Source organism: Colobus angolensis, unplaced genomic scaffold (assembly GCF_000951035.1).
Source record: "Colobus angolensis palliatus isolate OR3802 unplaced genomic scaffold, Cang.pa_1.0 Scaffold54, whole genome shotgun sequence".
NCBI lineage: Eukaryota > Metazoa > Chordata > Mammalia > Primates > Cercopithecidae > Colobus > Colobus angolensis.
Genome location: NW_012118932.1, coordinates 6760441 through 6772203, shown reverse-complemented (window position 1 = coordinate 6772203; position 11763 = coordinate 6760441). Strand labels below are relative to the sequence as shown.

The 11763-nt window shown below is 36.8% G+C and overlaps 1 protein-coding gene across 1 annotated transcript in view; it reads left to right on the top strand.

Moving 5' to 3' along the window:
• The first annotated feature begins 10149 nt into the window (after positions 1-10149).
• The window catches only part of CCDC50 (coiled-coil domain containing 50), a 34941-nt gene continuing 33327 nt past the window's right edge, over positions 10150-11763 (top strand). Inside the window, exons 1-2 of the mRNA XM_011961259.1 lie at positions 10150-10174; positions 11283-11345. Coding sequence (XP_011816649.1) covers positions 10150-10174; positions 11283-11345 — 88 coding nt within the window. The remainder of the gene's footprint in view (positions 10175-11282; positions 11346-11763) is intronic.

Sequence of the window (11763 nt, the reverse complement as noted above, 5' to 3'; positions counted from 1 at the left end):
GGTGTATCTGCGGTTAGCTATAACATATCTATTTGCCAAACAAGTGGTTTGGGTTACTGGAGTGTTCATTTAACTTTGAATTTAGGGGATTAGAAAAAATGTAACTCAGGAACATACTTTGATAAATTGTGTGAGAATGAAATGTTGGGATTCAATCAGTAGTTTTACTTTTCAAAATGATTCTTTGCAGTGTGTTTATTGAAGTGTGCGTGTGTTGTTGGCACACAGTTAAAACTTGTGCTTATTACCCTTCTTGTAAAACTATTGATGATGCTATAATATAATTTAGTGTTCCCTATTTTAAGTTGCCACATGACAACTGAATTTACTTGTACAGTTGATACCAATAAAACATTTCTTTGCAGCGAAGAGCTGGTATAATTTCTCCATTCTGATAATGAAAACTGAACAACTTTTCCTATTTCTCTCCTTACATTGCTGCTCAGGAAGATTGTTGACAAATTTGGGACCACATGTGGGCTTTACTTTTGTTAATGTTCAAAGGAGCATTATGAAATGAATCAATAAAATTGCTACTGTTACTGATTTTCTTCCTCGTAAATATTTCTTATATTTACTGTTTAGATGCTTATATTAGAATAAAAACATATATCTCTCTTTATTATGAAATATTTTGAAGAGGATTATCAGATTCTCCTTCATGGAAGATGAATTGGAAAAAACAGAAGTATTTAAAAAGGAAGAGAAGCTACATCGTAATCCCATAGTATATTGTTAATGTTAGAATTTTGATTATCCTTTCTAGTACCTTCTAAATTTAAATTGAATAGTCAAGTATTTCATCTATAGTCAGGGTATACTATAGGGAGGCATAAGATCAGCCCTAGACTCTGCCTATAACATGGAGAGTACATTTGGGACTTAACCTGTGCATTAACCTGTATGATGTGCTACATGGATTGTTATCCAACAGACGTCAGAATATCAGTTGTTTCTACAAAACACCTACATACACTCTGGAGAATGTGAGTGCTTTGAGGCTGGAACTAGGACCAGCTGATAATCACCATAGGTTGCCAGATTTTGTCCTTTTGAAGACAGTTTTACTTCTGGTTATCGGAAAAATGGGCTTGTTTTAAAGTAAAGGGGGTTTCCAGTGGCTGAAACATTTAAAAGGAGTCCCAGATGATTGCTTGGACAAGATAAGGCTGAATTTGACAACTATTAAAACCCTTTCTGATAATGTATCTGTAATTTTAATAAAGTGATAATTGGCATCTTTTTATGAACAGTGACTGAAATTTAGAAGTATTTGAGGAAACTAGGAAGCCTAGTCTGCCATTTAGGACCATTGTTATTGGAAATATTTCCTTGGGATTGCAGATGCTTGATACTCTTGACAGTTTGGCACTGTAACCAAGATGGTGACTTTAGCAGGTCAGATATTTGGAATAAATTTGCAGAAGATCCTGAGTTATGCTATTCTGGTGTTTGTAAAACTTTTTGTGAGAAAGGCAGCTTTCTATCTGTAATGTTTATTGTAGGATAGTTAACCCCAAAAATGTCTTTCTGTTACTAGAATTTCTGAAGGTTTTTCTCCTTTCTTCTTCTTCTTTTTTGGATATCAACCTCGAGTTGTTTTTTTTTTTTTCTATTCACCTTATATTTAATTTATTAACATTTTAAAATTCTTGGGATGATTTGGCAGTTTGCAACTACAGGGGAGTTCTAAGGATGTGGGGCAGTTTTCTAAAACCAGTAATTCAGGAGACTAGCTCCAGGTGGTGCAAATTCCTGCTAGCACCTCAGCACATACTGCTTTCTCTGCTTTAAATGCCACATATATCCTAAGCAGCCCATTGCATTGTTTAGCTGAACAAATACATCCATATGTATACACACATTTTTCTTGATTCTGAGCTCTAATCTTAACAGTGCCACTCATTTAACTGTGTGATCTTGGGAATATTATTACAAATCTCAGAGCCATCATTTCTTTGTAAGTTGAGTGATCTGTTTAATTGTGGCCCAAAGAAACCAAGAATTGACCACGTGCCTGAGTATATCACTTTTCTAGGTATTCTAGGATTCTGTTAGGCAACATATCCTTTCATTATAACAAATCTGAAATTCCAGGTGAAGGACTTTACTGTTGTTTGAGGTCATGTTGATAGACATGTAGCTCCATAGCCTTGTTTCAGATAAGCTGGAGGATGTGGATGAATCAATATGCTGGATGGATGTGGGTGGAGAAATCCAATGTTTCATGTTATGTCCTGTGCACTAGCCATCATTGTTCTAAGGATCTGTGTTTTTCACAAACATTTATTTGAAAATCACTATCCTGGGCACTGGGATAAATGTGGGAGATAAAATGATCCATAATATTTTTCTTGCTTTTCAGGATCTAGAATGTATGCTGGGGAAACATGAGTAAAATTTTTTAATAGTATAATTAGTGCTACAGTACTATCCTGTAAACTACATGCTATGAAAGTACTGAAAGAAAATAATAGATGAGTCTGCTGCATGTTTGTGAGTCAGCTACATAGGTGACATTTGAATGGGGGTCTTGTAGGTTGATTGTGAATTTTCTAAATGGTAGAGAGGTGGATGGATGCTTTGGGCAGATAGAACACGGAGATTCCACCAGCACCATCTGTGTAGTAATGGTGACTAAGTTTCTTGCCCATTTGCAGGGCTGTCCCGTTCTCTTGTGTTTCATTCTCACAACAATCAAGCAACCAAAAATAGAAACCAAAACCAATAACCATAAGAATCTCTAAACAGATGAAATATTGGAAATATTGCTTGGTTCTTTAGTCATCTGTATAAGGTGTAGAATGAAAATCTTCATTTTTCACAAAGGAATTACAGAAATTCTGTGTGGACTTTGTGGACAGTTTAGTAGTGGGATTATTATACTAAGGATAATAACTACAAGACAGTGAATCTGATTTAATTGTATTATGGATCTCTGTTTAGAAGGATCATCTATCTCCCAGACAGGTGGAATATCATGGCATATTGAAAAGAACAGGGCATTTAGAGACTTAAATTAGAAAAGTAGCCCTGCCGTTGATTACTTTGGCTAGTAACAAAATAAATGAAGATAGAACACCTATGTAGGTTATTTGCTTAACTTCTGCCAAAATTAGATGCCACTACCCTCGCACTGTCATACTGTAGTTAGATTTTGTTAATTTCAATGACATGAAAATTTTAGAACACTAAAAAATGGAGAAGGATCAAAAGTTTGTGTTACCCTTTGTTCTCTAGTAAACGAATTGCTCACGCATTATTTAAGTGTTCTTTTGTTTTCAGCCTTGAGCCTGAAAGTGAGAAATTTTAGTTATCAGTGATCAGCAACTCAGAGCTATGTTTGCTTTTATGGGGCTCATAATTGGGGTATTTGAGTAAACATAAGAGAGTGTCTGCTGTCTATAGCCAAGCATCTCTAAGCTCCCTACCTGCCCTGCTGATGGGGTTGGAGGAGGGGTTTGGTTTTGCTAATGGTATTGGCGGTAGTGATATTGATGTCATTTTGTTGATCTCTGTATAAACGTTGCTGAGGCTGAGAATGTAGAGGATTTGTCATTAGGATAAGCTCTATTCAGTTTCTCTTGACTCCCATTTCTCTTTTACTCAGGTAATTTTATTAGAACTTTTAATAAAGAGAAGAAACTAACCGATTAGGGAGATATTTCTTTTGTAGGGCAGCATAAGAGTTTTATAAAATATGTTTATTATTTCACAGTGTCATTAATATATCTTAGAGACACGAGTCTAAAATTTAACAGTATCTTCTCTACCCAAGTGGAGGGAAACTTGTGGGTGTTGAAAAGAGGATTAGAGAGATGAGGGCAAGTGGTAGGTCCCAGAGAGAGATTTCCCTTGGAGTTTTTCGCTGTAGTCAGTACCTAGGGTGTCCTGTAGGTCACTTAGAAAACACTGAAAGAATCTGAAGGATGGGGTGATGGGAAGAGGGTGAGAGATGAGAAGGTGCTTAATGGGTATAGTGTAATTATTCAGGTGGTGATTACGGTAAAAGCCCAGACTTCACTACTAGACAGTATATCCGTATAACAAAGCTGCACGTGAACCCCTTACGTGTATACAATTAAGGAACTTTTTATTCCTGTTTTTTTTTCCAGGTGTAGATATAGGCCGACCGTGATTGCTAGAAGTCTGTTTTTGGGAGATAGACAAAGTAAACTAGGTCTCATTTTTATTTGCATTTTGGGGGACCTGGAAACCACTTTCTGAATACATGTGCCATCTTTACTAAAAATTACGTTTATCCTTGATTTTAGTTTTATTTCTCTTGAGCCTTAGTTTCCTTGTAAATAAAATGCGGATGTTGATAAAGCCTTTATCATCAGATGGTTAGGAGGAGGAAATGTGAAGGTGCCTTGTAATCTATGAAGTGCTCTGTAAATGTCAGTTGTGGCTGTCTGTTATTACGAAACTTTCACAAGACAAAATGTATCTCTTGAATATCTTTCTTGTTCATAGTAGATGTTTTCATGTATGTAGAACAAAGGAAAGCAAGCATAATCCCTGCTTTCAAAGCAGAGTATGTAGTCCATCTGCTACTCATAGCATTTACATAAAAAGAATAATTCACAAAATTCTACCATTCTATAAAAGGGAAAACAGACATAGTTGAAAGAAATAGCCTCTTGTTAATGTATTATTAATCCAGGCATTTTTATGTGGGTGGAAGCTTGTAAAGATGAATCATGGCAATTGTGATTTCAGAAAGTCTTAGGATGTAGGTAAACGAACAAGGGAAGGGGAATGGCTTTTTTTCCACTTCCTTTTTAGGTTATGTAGAATTAGTTGGGAAAGCATTGGGAATGTGCACATTATTTGGATAATATGTGAAAGGAACGTGTAGCCACTCATTGAATCAGAAATTTCTGGGTTTAGTTGAAATATGTACTCATTCTGCTTACTTGACTGAGGTGAAAAAAAGGAGTTCTTGATAGCAGGAGCACTGTTCACTGTTTAGATTTAGTTAATCTTGTGCATAGCTTTTAAACTTTGGAGCAGAATTTGTTTAGCAAAATGTCCCCCACTAAGTTTTTTTCTCACTGGCGTTGCCAGTATAAATACAAGTTAAGTTCTTGATTCTTGTCCAAAATTTGAGACTGTGTTGATTTAGTGGAAGAGTAAACAAAATTTCTGCTGCCCTTAGGGGTATGTGTGTATGTGGGGGATGTGGCAGGGGTTGGGAGGGACCCTTCTGTATGTCCCTGAGAAAAAGATATGGGAATTCTAAAGACTCTTACCGCATCACTTGTCACTCTGAATCACCTCTTTGAAACAGGCTTTCAAAAGAATATTTTGTTTCTGAGTGAGAAAGAGAGAAACTTGCTGTAAATGAGCTTTCTAAAATAACAATCTTAAATATGTTTTGTGAAAAATGCTCAGTTTACTTATTTCTTTGTTGGTGAAAGCTGAGAAGATCTTAATCTAGTACTGTTAATGCCTAAGAAAAAAAAATTTTAAAGGCTATTTTAGGCCTCCAAATTTGTTGTTATTTGGGCCAGAATTCTAAGAGACATTCAAATCAATGTTGGTTTGTTTTTTTCTCTTTTCCTTTGAAATGTTGAATTATTAAAGTATACAAATTTTGTCTCTATTTTTCTACTAATTGCCAATGGTAGGGCAGACAAGGGTGTTACCTGTAGAAGGAGAACGAGTAGTTCTGCATCGAAGTTTATGGAAAGCTCCTATAGTTATTGGTAGGGAATGGGGGAGTGGGCTGTGTCTGGAGCTGGAGGGGTAAAGTTGGCAAGCAGATGTACCTGAAAAAAGGTGTGTGAGGAGAAGCAATAAAGCGAAAACAAAAATGAGAGACTTAGGAAGCAAATGCAAAAAGAGAAAAAGAAAAAGTATGAGAGGTCGAGTTTGGTTGGTGTGAGGTGGAGTGGGGTGGTAATCACCCGATTTTCTTTGGTACATTTCAGGTAAGTTGTATACCAGGAATGCCTAAAAAGGAACCAGTTTCTCATGAGGGTGCACAGGGGCTTTCCTATCATATCTCTTGCTGTAATTCCCTTTGGGGCTTCTGTGCTGTGGGCACACAGAACTCCAGAATGGCTTGTGGATTTTCATTTTTTTGGCTTTTTCCGTAATTGGCCCCTTTGCCAAGAATGTTTACCACTTCTGTCCATAGGAATTTTAATTTACCTTGAAATAATTTCGTGTTAATTACTTTAAGGTTTCTTGATACAAAGTTTCTGGATGCATTCTGTTTAAATCACTCCCACTTCTTACATCCACCCCCAATTCATAACAAGCATAATTGCTGCAGTGTTTATGACTTCAAAGAATTGTCTTTAATACAACAAATTGTCTTTAGTACAGTGTTTATTAACTTACATAATACTTGTTTTCCTCTCTGATATTTCACCTCATTGATGGCTTGGAGATGACTCATTCATCCTGAAATAGAGTTCAACGCATGTTTATTGAGTAAATGAGTGTTTATTAGGTGCATTCGATGCCATTCATGTATTTAGGGGGAGATCAACATCTCAATGAAAACCATTCTTTAAGGAAATGGATGGGGGGTGTATATATGTACATATTTATGTATGTCAGCCAGTCGTCCTTTCCATTTCTGAGACCTGCTTGGCCTGTTGTAAATTAATTCACCGTATACTAATTTGTATGTACAGGCATCCCTCATTTTATTGCACTTTCCTTTATTGCGCTTTGGACAAACTGTGTTTTACAAATTGAAGGTGTGTAGCAAGCATTTCTTAGTAATAATGTGTTTTTAAATTTAGGTATGTACATAACCTGTTTCGACTGAATTCCATAGCACATTTAATAGACTATCAATAGACTATTAATAGACTATAGTGTAAAAATAACTTTTATATGTTCTAGGAAACCAAACAATCATGTGATTCATTTTATTGCGATATTTCCTTTATTGCAGTGGTCTGGAACCAAACCTGCAATGTCTCCAAGGTAGACCTGTATTTAGATTAACATACCATTGAAACTCCTTTAATGAGAATGGGGATAGGGTTCTAGTTTTATGTAGTTTGTTTATTACTAAATTTGTTTAAATGATATTTGACATATCTTATGTGTGTTATGCTGTCATAATAGCAGAGTTTAATTCTGTTTATGGCATTATTTTCTCCCTTTCTCCTACTCTTGTTGGACTTTATGATCCAGCTTTTTTTTTTTTTTAACTTCTTTCGATGAATGAGCACACGTGTGGAAGGTGCAGAGAGTACACCCACAAAGTCCCTGCCATGCAGAGCTTGCAGCTGGATAGGAAAGCAGCTGTGTGCTCGAATTTCAGAGCAAAGTGCATTTTTTTCTGTTAATGCTCTTCTAAGCAATGAGGCAGAGTTGCACGGCTTTTAATGTTCAAAAGAGACTTAGCCATCATCCGTAACACTGGGAAAGTGGGCAGAGGGGAGAGCCTGCGAGACACTTGAGATCTGGGTGGGAACAAAGGAGAATAGTTGTGTCATTGACTGTGGCGGGAAGCTCATTTTAGTAGCAGGCTGGGAGTAGTAGGAGACATTGATAGGGTTGGCTTATGGCAAGAAGGTCAGCCTGAGTTCTGGATGAGTGAAAGTAAACATAGGAGGGGAAAAGTTTGAGAAATGGGAAGGTGAAAGGTGGTTCACCTTAAAGGTGCCCACAGGGAAATGTGGGGAGACGAGTTTATGCCATTTATCCTCAGTGGACTGTTTATACTGTTTACATCAAAGGTAGAGGAGGTTGGAAAAGGAGAAAAGTTCTCTTCAGGCTCTGAGCTTGGCCTGGCTGTGAAATAGTTTCTGTAATTCTCAATCAGGTTACCGATTTACAGAGTTGACTGGGTATGTGATTGTTTTCCAGGTTGTACTAGAATACTGATGCAGGGGGTACAGAGGCAAATCTTGAGAAAAAACTAGAGTGGGTTCAGAAGAAATTACATATTGGGCAAATAATATTTCAGTATAAATGAGATTATATGTTTGGAAACTCCTAGTAAACTCTGAAGGGCTAAGTCAGTGTATTTGACAGTGCAGCTCGGTGTGTATGTGTTTGTGTACTTCCTCATAATCATTGAAAATCTTCTAGATCCTCTTGACTAGCCCAGGCCCTACTCATATCTTTTGGGTACTAATTCAGCTTCTGCAGATTTAGGGACAAATCACAATAATAGAATATGCTTCAGTCTTGCTGTTTAGATACTAAGAAATCATTATGAGGAGTCATCAAGGTAATCAGTAATTCGTAAATTTCTCACACCTATTATAATGTGTCAAGCCATATCTTCATGTTCATTGTTTAGCGATATGTGCTATTGACAATGTGGAATTAAGTTAATTTAATTATATAACTTAAAATGTAATATTTAAGAATATACATATAAAAATCACAGGAAATAGAGAAATCCGTGAACCTACCACCCGCATCAGATGTTAATATTTTGCCTTATTGTGTGTCTTTTCTCTTTGTGCTTTTGAAGCAGTAGAATGGCTTGTGCAGCCAAGGCACTCATGCCCCTTTTCATCTCTCTGGAGAGAGAACTACTGTTTGGAGTTAAGTTTGTGTCAGTGCCATATTATTAAAAAAAATTTTTTTTACGGTAGGTATACCTATCTACAAACAGTATATTTTAATGTTTAATGTTCTGCCTAAAGTTAAGAAATATTTTTAAAATTATTGTACTTCTTCACATTCTCCACATGGAAAAATGTAATAATTTCATAATTTTTAATTTTAGTTAGCATGGTGTTAGAAACATAGAAAATACATTTTTGGCATTAATGTTCTGACCTAATAACGTAAATTGAAGTGGCTTTTAAACTTTTTGTAATCTGTAGAATGATGTGTGTTTCACATTTTGACCTAGTACCTATCATCTCTGTGTATTTCTGTGATCTGTATATATAATACTGGAAAAGTTTCCCCAAACTAGTTTCCTGTACTGTGTGTGATTTATAATAGTCCCTTGGTATTTGTGGGGTGGGGTGTGGAGTTGGTTCCAAGACCTCACATGGTTACTAAAAATCTGTGGATGCTTCAGTCCCTGGTATAAAAGGTGTTAGTATTTGCATATAATTCATACACATTCTACTGTATAGTTTCCATTGTCTCTACATTACTTATAATATCTAATACAGTGTAAATGCTATGTAAATAGCTGTTATACACTGTTTCGTTTAGAGAACAATGATAAGAAAAAAAGTGTGTACATGTTCAGTACAGCTACATTTTTTTTTTTCCTGAATATTTTTTATCTGTGGTTGATTGAAACCATGAATCCAAAACTCAGGGCTGTGAGGGCCAATTGTCTTCTGTTGTTCTCTAGACTATTGACTTTTAAAATGTTCTTCTCAGGCTTAGTAAATTGATTTTTTGACCTAATAATAGGTTGCCACCCATAATTTGAAAATCATTAAGATTAATCTTAAAATTTGATCTAATCATAATTAATCTAAAATTAAGACTGACTTTAATATGTAAGCACAAGCGTTTCCAGTAAGGTGTTTTAAGTGATAGGTCAGTGTATTAAAATAACATTCTTTACACAAGATTTGATTATATTTATTTTAGCTAATTCATTAATTTTTTAAAATTAAGTCCATGTATGTCTTACCCATTTAAAAATCAGATATTAATTGAAGTGTTTTAGAGAGTATATGCTGGTTAATGTAGAATATTTTCTTTCCGTCCATTCTGACTATGGTTTACCTGGAGGGAAGGAGGGCCGTCATTGTGTCAGGGAAGGGGAAAGAGCTCTTGAGCTCTTCCTGGCTTAGAGTTTGACCCCAAGCCCTGTCACCAGTGAACTCTGTGCTGCCTTAGAAAATCCCTTCTTGCTTCTGGCTTTCAGTTTCCTTACTTATTAAATGAGGGTGCTATCTAGCTCATCTTGAAAGTACTTTTATTCTGTGAAATATAAGGTAACTAGGACCTGGACTTCAGGATATTAGAATTCATTGAAAATATAGCTGATGAAAAAGAACAGGGCTTTCTGTTCGAATTACTGGTTTTGCTGTTACGTTTGAGTGAGGATTAAGCAGGTTGTATTCAGTTTAATGTAGTTCTTGGGCAAGAATTATTCCTCTGTTTAAAACCGTTTCAAAATAATCTTGACCTCCCCAAGATCTCCCTTCCTTGTTGTGGCGTTATCCCTCAGTAGTGAAGGACACAATTATGTCGGGTGTATATGTGAACATACGTAAGTGCGAAGAACGGCAAAGGAATGTTCTTCATTCTGTTTCAGTTAAGTGCGCTCATAGGCAAATCCAAAGCTGCAGAAAAGAATCTACCACTTTTCCTAAGCTCTAGGGACTGTTCATGAGTCCTACTCAATTGCAGTAATCTGAGGCTTTGGGGAGTTTCCTTTTTTTTTTTAAACATGAATTACATGTACATGCTTGGAATAGAGTGAGAACATATCACTTAAACTACACGTTCTTTAAACAACACTTTCCATGATGAATCCTTCATGTTTTGTCTGTTTGTATATTTACGAAGCAGGAGTTTAAATTGCAGCTTGGGGTAAACATGGACCTTCGAGACTTATTTCTTCCCATTTTGCTTCTAAGAAGACAGGTCAGGAAATTCCTTGCCTGGATCTTCAGGTGGAGGCAGAGTTGGGGCGGATTCCTGGTTTCTTTCAGGCTTCCCATTTTCTTTTGGTTTGTAGATTATTTGGGCGCAGCCCAAGGTTTAGAGGGACCTAGAGACCTAGTTCCAACTCATGTCCCTGGGGATTGACCCACTAAAGAATGTTTAAGAAATTGAGAATTTTTAAAGTAGAACTCTGCCCTACCTGAGGGACTAGTGAAAATATATTTTTCCTTCAGAGACACCAGGGTAGACATAAATTGCTGGGAGAGGATCGTCTGAACCACAGAGAAGCATAGGTTAGATTTCTTTTAACACCTCTAATTATGCAGTAACCCACTTCTCTCTCAGTAGCAATATGCAAAGCATGATTGATACTTCTGTTATTTTCAGCAGCACTTACCCTCCTTTTATGGAAGTGGATTGGAATTTCTAGACCTCTGGAATCTGATTCTAAGTGTTCTCACCTCAGGCCGGGGGCCAAGGCTAACCAGTGTTTTGTGACACCCTATGCTTGGCACTAAGCAGGCCCTATGGATTTTTGTGACTAAAGACTGAATACTTCACTAGTCACTATTTTATGCATTGAGAATTATAAAGTTTGTCATTCTGAAATATTAGAATTGATTTTTTTTAAAGTAAAAGTCCTTCCCTTTATATGTTAAAGTATTACTAATGAGCCTTCCTGTCTCTTTTTCCTCCTTCATCTTCTGTAGTATGCCGAGATTTTGCTGTCCTGGAGGACCACACCCTGGCTCACAGCCTGCAGGAACAGGAGAGTGAGTAATACCTCTCATTTATGCTCCTTCAGTTTTCTTTTTTTAGTGGTAGCTTGAGGCTGGTTTCTTAGGGCTTAGGTAGGGGGAGAGCGCAGTCACTTGGCGTCACCATCCGTACATTCTGAAGGATTTCTTTAGGCAAATGATGCCTGGGTGAGCGGTGAAGTTTCGGGCGTGTTTGAGTAAGACAGGCGGCCAGGGATTAGTAGACTGCTGCGTCTCTAGGAGGAAAAGAGGGGTTTGAAGCTTTTTTCTTGCCTTTTGTTGTAGGAGGGACATAACGGTTGTAGATTTATCTGGGGTGCATGCGTAGAAGAATCGATTCTTGCTCCTAGGATAGGGACCTGAACAGTTTTCCCAGGCAGCCATGGTGTAAATGAGATCACATTGTGTATTTTTCTGAATCTTTTTTTCCGTG